General features: G+C 43.1%; 1 protein-coding gene across 1 annotated transcript in view; it reads left to right on the plus strand.

Moving 5' to 3' along the window:
* The first annotated feature begins 211 nt into the window (after nt 1–211).
* Nucleotides 212–14,840, plus strand: part of LOC146776046 (fatty acyl-CoA hydrolase precursor, medium chain-like) — a 248,056-nt gene continuing 233,427 nt past the window's right edge. Inside the window, exons 1-2 of the mRNA XM_085636898.1 lie at nt 212–338; nt 2,715–2,867. Coding sequence (XP_085493024.1) covers nt 2,771–2,867 — 97 coding nt within the window. The 5' untranslated portion in view covers nt 212–338; nt 2,715–2,770. The remainder of the gene's footprint in view (nt 339–2,714; nt 2,868–14,840) is intronic.

The raw sequence follows: 14,840 nt of genomic DNA on the forward strand, positions 1-14,840 counted from the left end.
CTATTGCTTAAAGTTTCAGCCCCCCCCCCCGTTTTTTTTCTTAGCCCCCCCCGAAATGTGGCTCTAGTTGCGCCTCTGGTGGGGACTCAGGTAACAAAGAGAATTTGTGTCCGGTTGTTGCTCACACTAGCATGACCTTGATAGAAGGGAGTGATTTCTGACTCAACACTAAAGCAATCTTTTATCAACAGTAGAGCGTGACTGTGACTGTGACTGTGACTCCTCGACGTATCCCCCGAGGAGGCAGAGCCAGACTTTGACCTGACTAGCCAACATAAAGGCGCGCGCTCGAGTTCCACCTCTCAGCCAGAGAAAGAGTCAGAAAAACAGCAACTGAGGTATGTGACTGCAGCTACATATAACCCTTTTAAGGATGTGCTTTTCGATTAGCCCTACTAAAAAAGCTACCCACGTGAACTAGCTAATTCAACAAATTCTACCCTGTGTCTCATAGTTTTTCAAATAGAATAGTAGATATTTAACGGACTGCTAGAGAACAGGAACATTCGAGAAATAATCATCCTGTTTGTTAATTGAAGAAACAAGTTGACGTTTCCGAAGTACAGCGGACACCGAGGAAACGTTCCCTTGCACAATGTCCCCTCTGAGATGTCTAAAGGGACAGCTTTCAATATTGTGCAAAGCTTTTTTCGTTTGTACAGTTTCCGGTGAAACCCTATGCTTGGCATTTGCAACGTGACCTTGTTTATGCCCACCTGGGCCCCGATTCAAAAGCCCTTTAATTTAAGAATGCACCTACAGAGTCCGAAAGTGTAGTCTTAAAAGTGCAAATGTAGGGCTGTAGCTATTAACCCTGCAGCACGTGCAGTGGCACCAGGGTGGAAGATACACATTGGACCCCATTGTAGCAGTGCTTAATTTGTAAAACAACATGTGCCGGGGCCTTCCTCAGGAGGCCACTGGAGCTTGCACCACCCAGTGGTGCCCCTGTCAGTGCTGCCAATGGCAGTACTAACACAGCCACTAACCTCACACTCCTACAAGTGTGACAATTCAGCCTATTCCATGCCCCCAGAGCTATAACAATGGCTTGGGCAGCTAGTATTAGTGACTTTAATGTATATTAATCAATAAACAACTGTTGTTGTGCTAGTCTCTAAATTGGACAAACAGTGCCACCACGTGGCAGACTCCTATAAGTGCCAGTGTTGACAAATAAGTGCCAGTGCCAGCACCAGATACCACCTGCGCAAGTTAAGCACTGCATTGTAGTACCATGGTTGGCAAGGGGAATGGGCAGTTTCTTAGCATGTATTAGGGACCATGAAAAACCTTATTATGCACAGTGCCAATGGCCTGATTTCTGACTACACATTCATCTTTTGTAGTGAAAAAGGTGAATTTAAAATTGCACATATATTACCAGAGTATGTTTTAATGTTACGTTGTGATGCCCTGAAAGTTCTGCTCACTCAGAAACGAATGAGTTTGTGGGTATTCACAAATATTTATCTTTGCCCAATACACGCTTGGAAACGGTAAGAGACATTCTCCTGTTTGGAGCAAAAGCATGTGCTTTGGGATGGGAATGGAGCAACCTACAATTGACGCGAGTGTGCGGGAAGTGGTTTGTCTATAGAAAAAAAAAGTCCCGCGGTGAAAAAATTTAACAAGTGGAATTGCACGCATAAGCAATTTTTTGATACATCATTGTGCGCTACTTAAAATTACACACGTGGGAATGCCTTCAAGTTATTGTGAAATAGAAATCTCAACTTCTGCTGCATTCCATAGAAAATGTGAGTTCCCAGTATATCGTAAACACATATGAAAGCCTGCAAATGTTGATTTATGAATTGCTGAGTCAAGCAGGATCTCAAAATATGAGTTTACATTCATAAATCAAATTGCTCACGAATAATATTATATCAGTATGGTGTAATATTATGGAGGACCACTCTGGTTACCCTTACCAGCCAGTTTTTGTCCGTCCCATTTGGCTTTTATTGGTCGTTGGTTTACCTAGAATAAATCATTATTGGTTAAAACCAGCCACCTTTTAATATTTCTTTCACACTTTCCGCTACCACTCCCTCAAGAAACCTGCTCCGCTGTAACTCAGGCGTCGTAGCACACCAGGGAGGCATTTGGCCTCTATGGTGGGAGCCCGATGATGAAGCAGGTCACCAACCAGGTTGGTGAGTGAGGGTTCTTTTATAAAATATTTTTGTTTTCCCACGCTGTTTTATTCAACTAGCTCTTTTAGTTTATTGTTAATCACTCTTTCGTTGTTTATACAAGTATTTTAGGGGGAACAAGAGTGATCCTCTCCCTCTCCCTCTCTTTGTTGTTTTGATTGGAAGAACATCGCCACAATATATTTATTTGATGGAAGAAAATTTGGACTAGCTCCAGGAGAAATATAGTCCCTGTGGAGAAAACAAAATTGACAACGTACATTTATTTACATATGAAAAATGCCTTAGCATTAGTATAAATGGGAACCCCCAAAAGCTTCAGCGGCGTATTCCTGAGATCCTGCGAATGATGTGGCTTCCCAAAAATGTTGGAATAAGTCTAGAAATCTGTAAACCGATGTGAGTTGAGCAGCAAATTTGTAACTGATTCGGCCCACGTAGGGCAGTTCATAGGTGGGTAAATTTAACTAGCTGCACTTCATAGAGATGATGGGTTAGAGCTGTTGTCTTACCATAACTGTATTTTATTTCACTCTGCATCCTTTTTTTTCATAGCCCTGAAGCACACATTTGTCTACTCCCAGCACTCCTATGGAAAGAACGTTCTAAACATGTCAGTGTCCAGAGAAATGTGGTCTTGCTGGGGAACTTCTTTTCTGCTTTTCTATCTCGTTGTCAATGTTTCGTGGACAGCAAATGCATCTACAGGTAAGATAAATAATCTCCACAATGTAATGTTTTCTATTTCCAGTATTTGGTTTAATCTAATCTTATTTCTAAGGGGATGCAGTATCAACTTGAAGTTTCCATTTCCATGTATTGTTGACTTATTACTAGCCCCAATTTGGGCTAAATAAATGCTACAAAGGTGCGTATTTGTGAGAGGAGTTACGTCGCTCCTGGACTATGCAGTGTGTTGCAAGAGCGATGCAGGTCTAAAATGCAATTAATGAAGTCACGCACGGACACCTTGCATGGCCCTGAGTGGCTTCATAAATCGGGAGTAACGCAGTACTAATCGCTGTGTTGAGTTACTCTGTCCTGGGAAGGCATTCCATGGGTGTTGTCCAGGAATAATGCGTGGGCATTCCCACGCAACTCTCATGGATTTGGGCGCATTCCTAGATTTATCATCACTCGTAGACCTGGGAATGCCCCAAAAAAGATACGCTTTCTCAGGCGAGGCGTAACAAAGAGAAATGTCTTTATTTGTTACTTCCTTTTTCTGTGTGTGCTGCATTCTGCTGCACACAAAAAGGAATATGCCCCCCGGGATTGTATTGTAAAAACAATCCTCCTTACAATACAGGCTCCCTGCACCATGTTGCAAGGGTGCCTGCTTTGGCGCTAGCAGCCAAAACAGTGCAAGCGTGGGGTCAAAGGTAGGCTTGCGCTGTATTCTTGTAAATATCACATTCCTGCACCTTTCCCTGTCACGTAGCGCAGTGCAGAATGGTGACTTGCTGCGCTGTGTTACTTGCTCATAAATATGCTCCAAAGGGTTTTCATGCACAACCATGGGCTTATCATGTACAATGTATAGGTGTGCAAAAACTGGTTCACACACCTCTGTTTGTGAAGCTGTCCCAACTTCATAAAATGTTAAATAAGTAATGAAAGATGCAATATCCACAAATTACAAAAGAAGGCATGTGAACAAAAAGAGGATTATGCATACAAATGACAGAAGCGTGAGCAAACGGGGTGCACAAATCGATTTTTGTTGACTTGCATGGTTTTGACACAGCCCCGAGAGTTATAATTACATTGACGACTGCAGGAGTCCCATTCCATTCTTCAATCCACAGGATCCCTGTCTGGTGCTCTGATGCACAGTCTACCTGTCTACCTTCACCAGGGCACACAGTTTTTCTTTTTAGAAAATGGAGCTCCCCTGACCATTGAACAGAAAATTAAGGCAGACTTGAAGCTAGATTCACAAAAATCCACAATGCAACTACTGTTTTGGAACTAATAATAATCAGCAAATTTGCAGTAGTAGAACAGGATAACTGCACATTCATTAGCGTCTTTAGGATTGCAGTTCAGTCGATATAGCCATTTGGCGAATAGTACTGGTTCTTAATGAGCCTTAAAGAACGAGAAGTGCACCCTATAATCCAAACAAACTCGGTATCAATGTATTATTGTCTAAACTGCAAAACATAAGGATTCACTGAAAAATTAATACGAAACAGAATGCCAATCAATTGACCACTGGTCCACCTATGGAAACTTTCTTGCACAATGTATAATGTATGCACCTCACCTCATGTGCATGTGCCAGGATCCTTTTTTATTTTACAGAATTATGTAAATGCCTCAGACTTATCCTACTGTCCATGTTGTGTAATATGACAAAGTGCTAGACCAAGCACATTGTTCAGTTCCAAAAGAATAGCAGAAACCACCTTTATTTGGGTCAGTTATCAATAATGTTTTTGAAGGAAAGGAAAGGTGGGTGTGTGAGGTGGGGCCACTGGAGGAGGAGGATTGGGTGGAGGCTAGAATGGCCTCTAGGACTCTGGTGATATCAATGAAATGGCGATTGATTCAGTTAAAATACCTTCACAACGTCTATTTTAGCCCCACAAGGATCCATAAAATGAATAAAGACCTAGACCCACTGTGTTTTAGATGCCACAGTTCCTTGGGCATCTTTTACCATACCGTATGGGAATGTCCTGTCATAGACCTATACTGGCAGACAGTCTGTTCTACACTATCACGTGTAGGGGGAAAGCCATTAATCCCGCACCCAATGTTGGTCCTACTTAGGTACATGGACAAAAAGGGGGAAAGTCGATACATAAGGCTTTTTGACGCCACGGGATTCCTTATTGCAAAGAGGGACATTGCAGGACATTGGCGCTCTACGCCAATATCGTCGATAATTGAATGGACACATGGACTAAACTATTGGGCCTCAGCAGAAATACCTTTGAAGCGTCAACAGTTCAGGGGGATTGAAGATCAATTTTGTAACACTTAAAGAAAGTTTTGAAAGTAAAAAAATCGAGTGACATAAATAAAACAAGTTAGTTAAACTGAAGAAACCTCAAGGTGTGCCATGTCAGTTGCAAGGTGGCCATGGCCCTCACAAGGTGAGTGATTCTGGCTGTTCTCCCGTCTCTGCACTGAAAAATGCCTTTATCAAGCAAGGAGTTCAAAGGGTAACAGCAGTAACTTTCTCAGAAATTGTCCCTTTCGCTCTTTAAATGCTCTTAGTTTAAAGCTGCCTTTCAACCTGGTAAAATAAACCTTTTGCAAAGCTTAAACTGTCCTTTATAATACATATGTCACCCCTAAAGTAGGCTTGAAAGGCCCATAGGGCATGGTGCATTTTATTTAAAAAGTAGGACATGGGTTTAAGTTTGACATGTTCTTGGAGTGAAAAACTCCTAAATTCGATTTTCATTACTGTAAGTCCCTCCTCTCTGTTAGACCTTGACGTGGTTTTCCACCAAACCTTCTGTCTTCACCCATGTTTTGATGAATTCGGTTTTGTCGGTCCCCACTTGAAGTGTCCATGTGCCAGTGGATGGCCTGGGATTTGGCTCTTGATAGTGACAGCTGTCAGTGGCTTCTGCTGGTTTCTGTCTGTATGGGCAGAGTTCTCTTTGGGTTGGGGACAGAAGTCTGATCGAAGGAGCAGAATGGGCCACATCTGTTTTTGATTATGGTGGCACTGTCTGCCTACTGGTAGGCATTTGTGAGCCAATTAAGGTTCAGAGTCTCACAGATGTAGTCCACAGGTGAAGAGAAAGGTTCTTCATGGGTCAGTTTAGTGGCTCAGGAGAGTGTTGGCAGAGAGATTTAACTGTGTTCAGAGGGACATAGAATTGACAATTGACACTGCATGAAAGACCCACTGTCAACGTTCTATTGCCTAAACAAGAAAGTTTTTCAAGGTACTGATTACTCTACCCTAACTTTTGCCTGGAGGGGGGTCATGTTGGACTTGGCTTTCTCTTCAGGGTTACTGCAAAACATTTTGCCTTCACCACTCCTGTCTAGAGCCGAGACCTAAAGTAGGCCCGGGGCACTTTACTAATATGAAGCATTTAGACATTTAGGCCTTCGGAAAATGTAGGCACTGTTTGTACAGGGTTCCGAATTAAAACATTACAAGATGTATGGCACCCAGTCATTACTGGGAGCAATAACGTTTGCATACCCTGTTAAATTTTTTCAGGTCAAACCTTCTTGAATTTAACAAGTGAAAAGGGCATTACAGGTACAGTGACATGGGATTTTGGTAAGGTCAGTACCAAAATATGCATTTTATTCCCCCAATACCTTTAATACATGCAATTTATCACACCCAATAAATTCTGATCCCTGTAATGGTGGATGTAATGGGGTGCAATTATTATTGCTACCTTCTCCAGGTCACTCATAATCAGGGTCTCAGTCCTAAATGATACATTAAAGGTACATTGTTTCAGCAACATTAGTCAAAACTTGGAGGAGGTAGAGGGTTCCCCACTGACCTTTTCATAATTTTAAATAAGAACAGTTTAATAACATTAGTCAAACTATGGTAGGACGGAAAGACTATTTTAGGAGAGCATGAAGAAAAGAATACTTTGGATGGTAACATGACGTATCGTAGGACAGTTACCCAGTAACTTTGTGGAAAATTGGAAGGCTTGAAGACCAGTTTTCACTTGGGTTTAGCGCACTTTGTGGTTTTCCATAACGGCCAGTTGCCACACTTAGCAAGTTTCCATGCAGCATCATTAAGCACAGTCTACTCAGCAAGGTTTCTCAATGACCTTACAATACACATGTTGCCACTTTCATAATGGTTCTGTAGGTACATCTGTGAAAGTCCAGGAAAAACCACGACATGCAGAGGTAAAGTTAATCTACTTCTTTTTTAGATGCCTCATCTACATCCCTTTCAGGTAAATTGACAGATTTCAAAAGTCAGCTTAGAAGACGGAACTTACGCACGAATGCTCAGTGATGAACCTTTAACTGTATTCCACTGCTTGCAGCAGCAACCAGGAGGCCACTAAATCCACTTGCTGAGGCCACCATTTCTGAGTTACAAATTAAGATGTAAGCTGTATAAGCTGTATTTATATTTATGATTTGTAGGCAGAATTGTGAGTAATAGCACAGCTCTGTAAGCTGCCTGCCATTTATCTTGAATTATGGGTAAAATATCCTGGTCCACAATTTTATGAATTATCCAGGACGGACTGCATTCCTCTGTTGCCTTAAAGTGGAATGATATTAATATGAAATAATTCCTAAGACCTCAACAAGCAATTATGCGAGGCCGACAATAGCAGCTGCTGCCCTAGGGTGTGGCGATCACGGGCAAGTTATGAGGGCGAAGAATGCTGGACATGCTTCCCCCTTCCATAACTACCAAACAAGTGCATAACTATGGAAGCGTAGTACATATCCGACCACTGGGGGGCACGTGGAACACAAGGCACTACAACTCCCAGAAGCCTTGTGCTCGGCACACTGGAAGCAGACTCCGGCATTGCTGCCCTCACGGAGGCTACAAAGCCCCTCCTCTACAGAGGCTCGGGGCTTGACAAACTTCCAGTACTTCCGGAGCTCCAGCAAGCGGAAGGTATTCCCCGTGGATTTGCTGAAGCCTCCGGGTTCCGAGTCCTCTTGCCACTGCCTAGTGTGATTCTGTTACAGAGCTCGGCATAGTGGAAGGTAATCCCCACTGGATTTGCAGAGACTCCGTGTTCCACTTCCAGGAAGGTGAGCTGCTAGAAGGGACGTGTTCCCTTCTATCCCGCATTTCCAAGGCGCCTTGCAACACGCGACTGATTCAGGTATTTAGGTGTGCCCAAGGAGAAGTAGCACAGGAGCGCTTTTCTTGGGAACTCCCTTTTGGTATTCTTCTTTTTTACCCTTGCTGATTTTGGTTCTTCCTTCGTACGTCTATGCTGTGACGAAACAGCAAATATTGGTTTATGGTTGTTACTGACTTCTTTGACTATTCTGGCTCCATGTACTTCTTTTAAACCCTCATAGAGTTGGTTTGGGGTTTCAGGATTTCCTTTCCACAGAGTACCTCTTGCCTTCAACTGGGGGACTGCAGTATTCCATTTGTAAGTAGGGAGAGTTTTCCTAATAACGGTCAGGTATGGTTGGTTCCTGTTCTGTCTTCTCCTAATCCCTTGCTTCTTATCTCATTTATAAATCTAGTTACCTCCAAGGAACCCCTACGCTTCTTACTGAATGTTGTATTTCTGAAGAGAGAAGCAGGACTAGAAAGAGCCATTTGGTCTGCAGTGTTTATTGTTTTACCCACTTCCCTTTTCCCCAGGGTGCATTTGCGCATGGTAGTGTCTGTTTTGCTCTAAGTGGGGTTGCGCTCAGGGGAATAGGGAGGCCTTTCTGCTTGTCATCATTCCTGCTGACGATCTTCCGAGGTTATTGGCATCATCTTATCCTGAGCTACTAATACCCGACAGAGGGGAACCAAACTCACACCATTAGAAAAGAGCACATGTAGAGGACTTTTGTTTAGCAGGCCTCAGAAAACACAGTAGAGGGTGGGATTCCACTGGGGCAATATGAAAAAATAAACATGGGAAATGATCAATTTACTTGGAGTTTACCATTGTTTTAGTTAACGGTTTTGAGTATGCTTCAATGAGCACACCTTGTAGTTTTCATAATCATACAAGTAGTAAAAATGGCTTACATCAAATGCCCAGCTATCAAAGTTTGCTGCTGCTTTTAATCCCAGCTGTCCTTTACATTTATCCATTGTTAAGTCCATGCCATGCAGGAATGGTGTGCATGTTGTGCCCCCGTGTGCATCCACATGGCGTGAGGCATCAGGGGGCCCTGTAGGGCCCCTTTGTTTCCCCTCTGCCATGGTTTTTATGGAAGAGGAACTGCCATGAAAACCGTGGTGGAAAGGAAACGTATAATATGCTTGGCTGGACCACAGCAATCCTGCCAAGCATATTATTGCCTCTACACTGCCGCACTGCCAACAGGTAACGGTGATTCTCTGGCAGCTGCGATGGGGCAATGACGGTCTGACCGCCACCACTGCGCCCCTGTGACAGACTGCCAGACTCGTGATCAAACCGGTGCTCACCCTCTCGTAGCTTGGCACAGAGCAGGCAGGCTTACCTAAAGAGGCAATGTGTAAAGTAATTGTGCAACACACACACACAAACAGAATGAAAACACCACAAAAAGACTTCACACCGGTTTAGAACAATAGAGAATAATTGTATGAATAAAACAAGACCAAAACAACAAAATTCCAATTAGTCAAACCAGAGTAATGCATTTTTAGAGAATACGCCACAAATTCTGCTTAGGAGTCAATAGCCCAAAACAATTATGTGAGGTTGCGCTAGGCTGTGGTAAATCCAAAGTTCAGGCCGTCCACGATGGAGGGCAGGCTGGCTACAGGACTCAAAAAGGTCCCGCAGACAAAGTACCCGGGATTGAGCAAAATTTCGTCATTGAGAGTACTGTCCATCGGTTCGATTCACTCAGGCAGATTGATGCATCAAAGTCAAGCCTCGCAGTTAGGACCTTGGATCAATGCTGTGAGTCGAACCTGGCAGGCAGAACTTTGGATCGTCGCTGTGCCATTGTCACACTGCGCAGGGCTTTTTTTGTATCGGCACTGCATCAGCATCAAAGGGCTCAGCTGCAGAACCAACTTCTGAGGCTCAGGACTGGAGGGGGCATCTCAGGCAAGGGTAGGATTCACAGATGGCAGAGTCCAGCAGCACCACCAGAGTTGCAAGAAGTCTTTTATGACCCTGAGACTTTAAATGTAAGTGCCAGCTCCCACTCCCCCATCCTCACCAGGAAGGCAATCAGAATGCAGATGAGTCCTTTGTCACACCCACCATTCCTATGTTTGTGGCTGTCTAGAGGGAATGCACAAAGTGTAGCTGTCACCCACCACAGGAGTATATTAGAGACAGGCAGCAGGCACACAGATTTAATTTAAGAGCAGACGAAAGTCCACTTTCTAAATGTGCCATTTCTAGAATAGTAATGCTAAATCCAACTTTATCACTAAAGAGGATTTCTCATTACTATTCCAAAGATACGAAACATGATGTAGCTACTCCTTTCTAATTAGGAATTACACTTTCAAAGTGTTTTAAGGAAGACGTACAGTTTCCTTTTATAGATGGCAACCCACTATTAAGGATTATCTGGTTTTAATGCATTAGTCCATGGGATCGTGAAACCTTTGTGCTTGTTCTGAACAATTCCCCGGGAACAAGTGTCAGGGGAGTAGCCTGAAAGAGGAGAACCAATCACTACAGTTTTGTCAGCAGCTTAATTAACACATAGTTGTAAGGATTACCTGGCAACCATCTCTTTATGGTACAGTAAGCAACACGTTGCTCATGAGTTTACATTGGGTCCCACTTCTGTACATGTTTCAGGTGTGGTTTGAGATCTTGTATTATTGATGTATGTACTGTATAGTTTCTGAGTGTGAAGTATGTACCTGTTCCCTGTAGCACACCCTTGCACTTCTGCTACATGTTCTGTAGCAGCTGAGCATCTCAGTTAAGCTTGCACTTCTTTTGCCCATGCTGCCCCTGTGGAGTGTGTAAGGGAATGTCCAGTGCTACACCCATGCTTAACCTGTTCTTTTGTGTGAGGTTTGCTATAATTTCCAGCATTGTGTCTCCTTTCATGGATATCTGCAGTACCAGAGTTAGTTTTTTTGTGAGGGAAGTTTTGTCTAACTTTGCCTCTACTGTACTTGGGGTGTATGTGTGAGGGGGCTGCGGACAGACTTCACTGCATTTTCCGACTGTCCTGTGCAAGTTATGTGCGTATCATTTCAGCTTTTCTATTTGCTGCCGAGTTGTATCACTTCTGTTTGTCCTGGAACTGTACAGTGATGCTATTGTACAGAACCTCTGGTTTGTCATAGGGAAGCTTTCACATGTTTTTCCCACTCTATTTCTACACTTACTTTTAGAAATTGGTTTGTAGATAGACGTCTAAAAACTCCTGGGTCAAGATGTATTCAACTCATATTCAGGGTTACATTATATTACAGGCAGCCTACTTTGAAACGCACATTTCCCCTTCATTTTTAAGTTCATATCCAGTTGTGCTACTGGCCCAGTGCGATTTAAAGCGCACCTCCTTCAACGAAAGTACTTGCAGGAAAAACTTTAAGCCCCTGTAAAATTACTTTCAGGACCTATTCTCTTTCTAGCAATGCAGTGTGCTGACTTTGTGCTGTGTTTTCTTTGCTAACGAATATTTCAACGCCTGCACTGTACCTTGAATATGGCACATTACAATGCGATGTAATACATCGCGTGACATTACAACGCTGTCGTTACAACAACTGCATTGTTAGTACGCAATGTATTACATCACAAGTCTTTACAACGACTTCCAGTAGGGGGCGCGGTGGACTTAGGAATAGTATTATTTACTATTCCTACTCCAGTTTGCGCAACAGTAGGGAAGGTGTTGGAAGTAATTTCCAATACCTGAGTGCCCCCTAATGGAAGACGTTGAAATGACTTGCGATGTCATTACATCGCGTACTAACGACCGCATTGTAATTGCAGGTGATGTAATGACAGCATTGTAAACGCTGTTTCCCTGTACCATCTAATTAAACAGCGCTGCAGTTAGAGATGGCGAAATCCAATCACCACGGGGCAAGCACTGACGTTGATAGTGTGTCGGTGTTTGCTGCCTGGTGAAATGCCCGCAAATCAAGCTATACTTATATCCTTAAGTGCATTCAGACAATAAGCCCCAAATGCCCTGCAAAGTTGTTAAATCATGTTCCAATCAAACCAATAGTGTTGTTAAATATGCTGAAAAATGGACACATTTCAAACTAGTGTTCCGAAAGATTCCTTCTTTTAGAATGGTAAGTGTCCAGCTCTGCGCTTTACTTTACATTCTGATATCAGGCGTAATTCATATGAAATGCGATAAGGAAGTATCCACGTTCCAGAATGCAAACTAAAAACAGAAGTGGCTGAACTACTTCTGCCTGTTGTGGCACAATCTGAGAACGCTGATATTGTGGACAATGTGAGAGCACCAAAAATGTCGCATTCTGAGGCATATTTACAAGGGTTTTGAGCCATCGGAGCGTCACTTTTTAGGATGCTTTGATGGCGCAATGCCCTGCTTCCTATTTACAAAACAGCGTTAAGCCACTCTGCGTGGCTTAACGCTGATTTGTAAATATTGTATTCTTTCGTGCATGTATTTGTGGGACAGGGGTGCAATGGATGTTGCTGTGTGCAGCACACATAGGAGCAAATTGCAGTTAAAGATTCTTTATGAGCAGGAAGGTGTCCCTTCCTGCACCTAAACAATAATTTCTGAAACACAGACACCCTTGCACCATGGTGCAGGGGTGTCTGAGTGGCAGGGAATCATCCCTGCAACGCAGGCACCCTTGAACCATGGCACAAGGGTCTCTGTGTTGGCACTAGGCAGATTTTTTAGCAACTATGGCGCAAGGGAAAACACACAGGTGCATTGTATTCTTGTAAGTATGGTGCATCCCTGTGTTTCTGAAATTATACAGCATTGCACTGTGTCCTTTCTTTGTGAATATACCCCTCTGTTGCTGCTGAAGGCAATGTGTGCTTCCTGTCATCTCAGTGGGCTAGTGAGACGATTCTGTTGCAGAGACCTGTAACATTACAGCTTTGATTCTTAGTTTGGTAACTCTGCATTTCACTATCCCTTTCTTTCAATGGAATGTGGACCACGTGCATGTAATACTAACACCTAACAGCTGTCTTATCAACAATTCAACAAAACGGTGGGCGCGTTCTACGTCACTCACTGATTACAAGCATAGCAGACATGTCTTTGTGCCTTAGAACATCTACTGCTGAATGTTTTAATTATAGATTTGAAAACGTTGGGCTGGTACCACAGCTCAACCATCTCAGAGCCTGTTGTAGAGATCAGTTCACCACCCTTAACAGGTCGGCTAAAGAAAACACTTTGATATGTCTGCATGTCATGACGGCATAAGGGTGACTTTTATCCAGTTGTGAGTGAGTATTAAGAAAGGAGCAGTGAACATCTGAAAAAGTATTGGCTGTAGGTCAATGTAGTGACAGACGTGACAGCTATGACGTTATATTAACAGATAATATTCAGGAACCAAAAGACAAACCTTTTGTAGTGTATCTAAATAGCTAATATAACAATAATATTCTTATCATTATTTCACACGTTTAATAATTTGTGTACAAATGTTGTATACAAAGGTTGTACAACTATATACAAAGCAAAAGCTGTAAAGAAGTTCAAGACTTACTGCCCTGATGTGCCCTCCCCCCCAATGTTCCTTCTTTAATTCTTTGAATCCTGAAGAGTGTACTGACTCCGTTTGGAACTTGGTTATGGCCCAACAGACTGAACCTCAGTTGCTGTACACCTTTTGGACACAGACCACCTTAGACTCTCCTATTGTGGAGCTGAGTTTTGTTCTTACTCATTTGTTTGTGAAGGCGAAACTTATGATGAAATAAGCCTCAGCTCTCTCTATCCCTCACAGAGGCTGGAAGAGCTCAGTACAAGAAACTACTACTACTAGTGTAGGTGAGCTGGGTGGTGATTCTGACAAGTGTGTACTCTTCTTCCCAACACCACCTTTTACTGTTTTCTTCTACTGACCCTGCTACGTTTGTTGTGGTCCAGCTCCTAGGTCAGATTACTGTATGCCTCACTTCATTATACAGGTTCACTCCCCACTCCCCAGCCCCATCTAGTGAAGAGACACTTCCCTGGAGCCTCTGGGACCCAAAGGTCATCAGATATCCATATTTAGTGGAGGAGGGGAACTTATATTATTAATCTTGAAACCAGGAAGCAGGATTTACTTGTTGAACCCAGCAATGCATTTATACTGACGTCCAAGACGTTGGACCCAATTTAGATCTTGGCGGTAAGCATACTCCATTGCAACAGCGATGGAGTATGCTTACTGCCGAGATAATGGTCTTGCCACCCAATTTAGATACGGGTGGACCATAGGTTTGACTATGGCAGGAACTACTCTGTCACCGCCATAGCCAAACCTCTCCAACAGAGTAAGGGCCATCAGAGAAATGACTATATATCCCCACCCAATTAGGATGGGCTGACATATAGCCATCTTTTTTAAAGCCTGTCACTGCGAGTCAAACCCTGGGGGTGAGGAACATTATTAAAGGAATAATGCACCCCCCCCCATGCCATGGGAGACAACTGCCATAAAAAGGGGTGCAGGTAAACTAATTCCATCGTTGAGCCAGAGCCCTCACCAAATAGCAAACAGCATTATAAAGCATTGGCAGGAACTACCATCATGGCAGTTCCAGCAAATGCTTTATGACAGCCAGCTTGGTGGTCATGTATTAATTTGTCAGGCAGTTCTTCCACTGGGGGGACCAGAGTAATCTAATCTTCAACTGGCTCTCTGCTGACTTAGAATTCGGCCCTGGTGTCCCTTTTGTTTGCAGGTTGCATCTACAAAGTGTTGCTGATTCCAGTTGTGTTTGCTTTGTTTCTGCTGCTTGGGAAACTAACAGTAAAGGTTTACAACTTCATTACAAAGTAGCTCCATTTTGCATTGTGATACTTCATTTTACTGCGGATTAATGCAATAAATGAACATTTATTATCACTATATGCTTGCAAACATTGTTGAACTGA

The sequence above is a fragment of the Triturus cristatus genome, chromosome 12, assembly GCF_964204655.1.
Source record: "Triturus cristatus chromosome 12, aTriCri1.1, whole genome shotgun sequence".
NCBI classification, from domain to species: domain Eukaryota; kingdom Metazoa; phylum Chordata; class Amphibia; order Caudata; family Salamandridae; genus Triturus; species Triturus cristatus.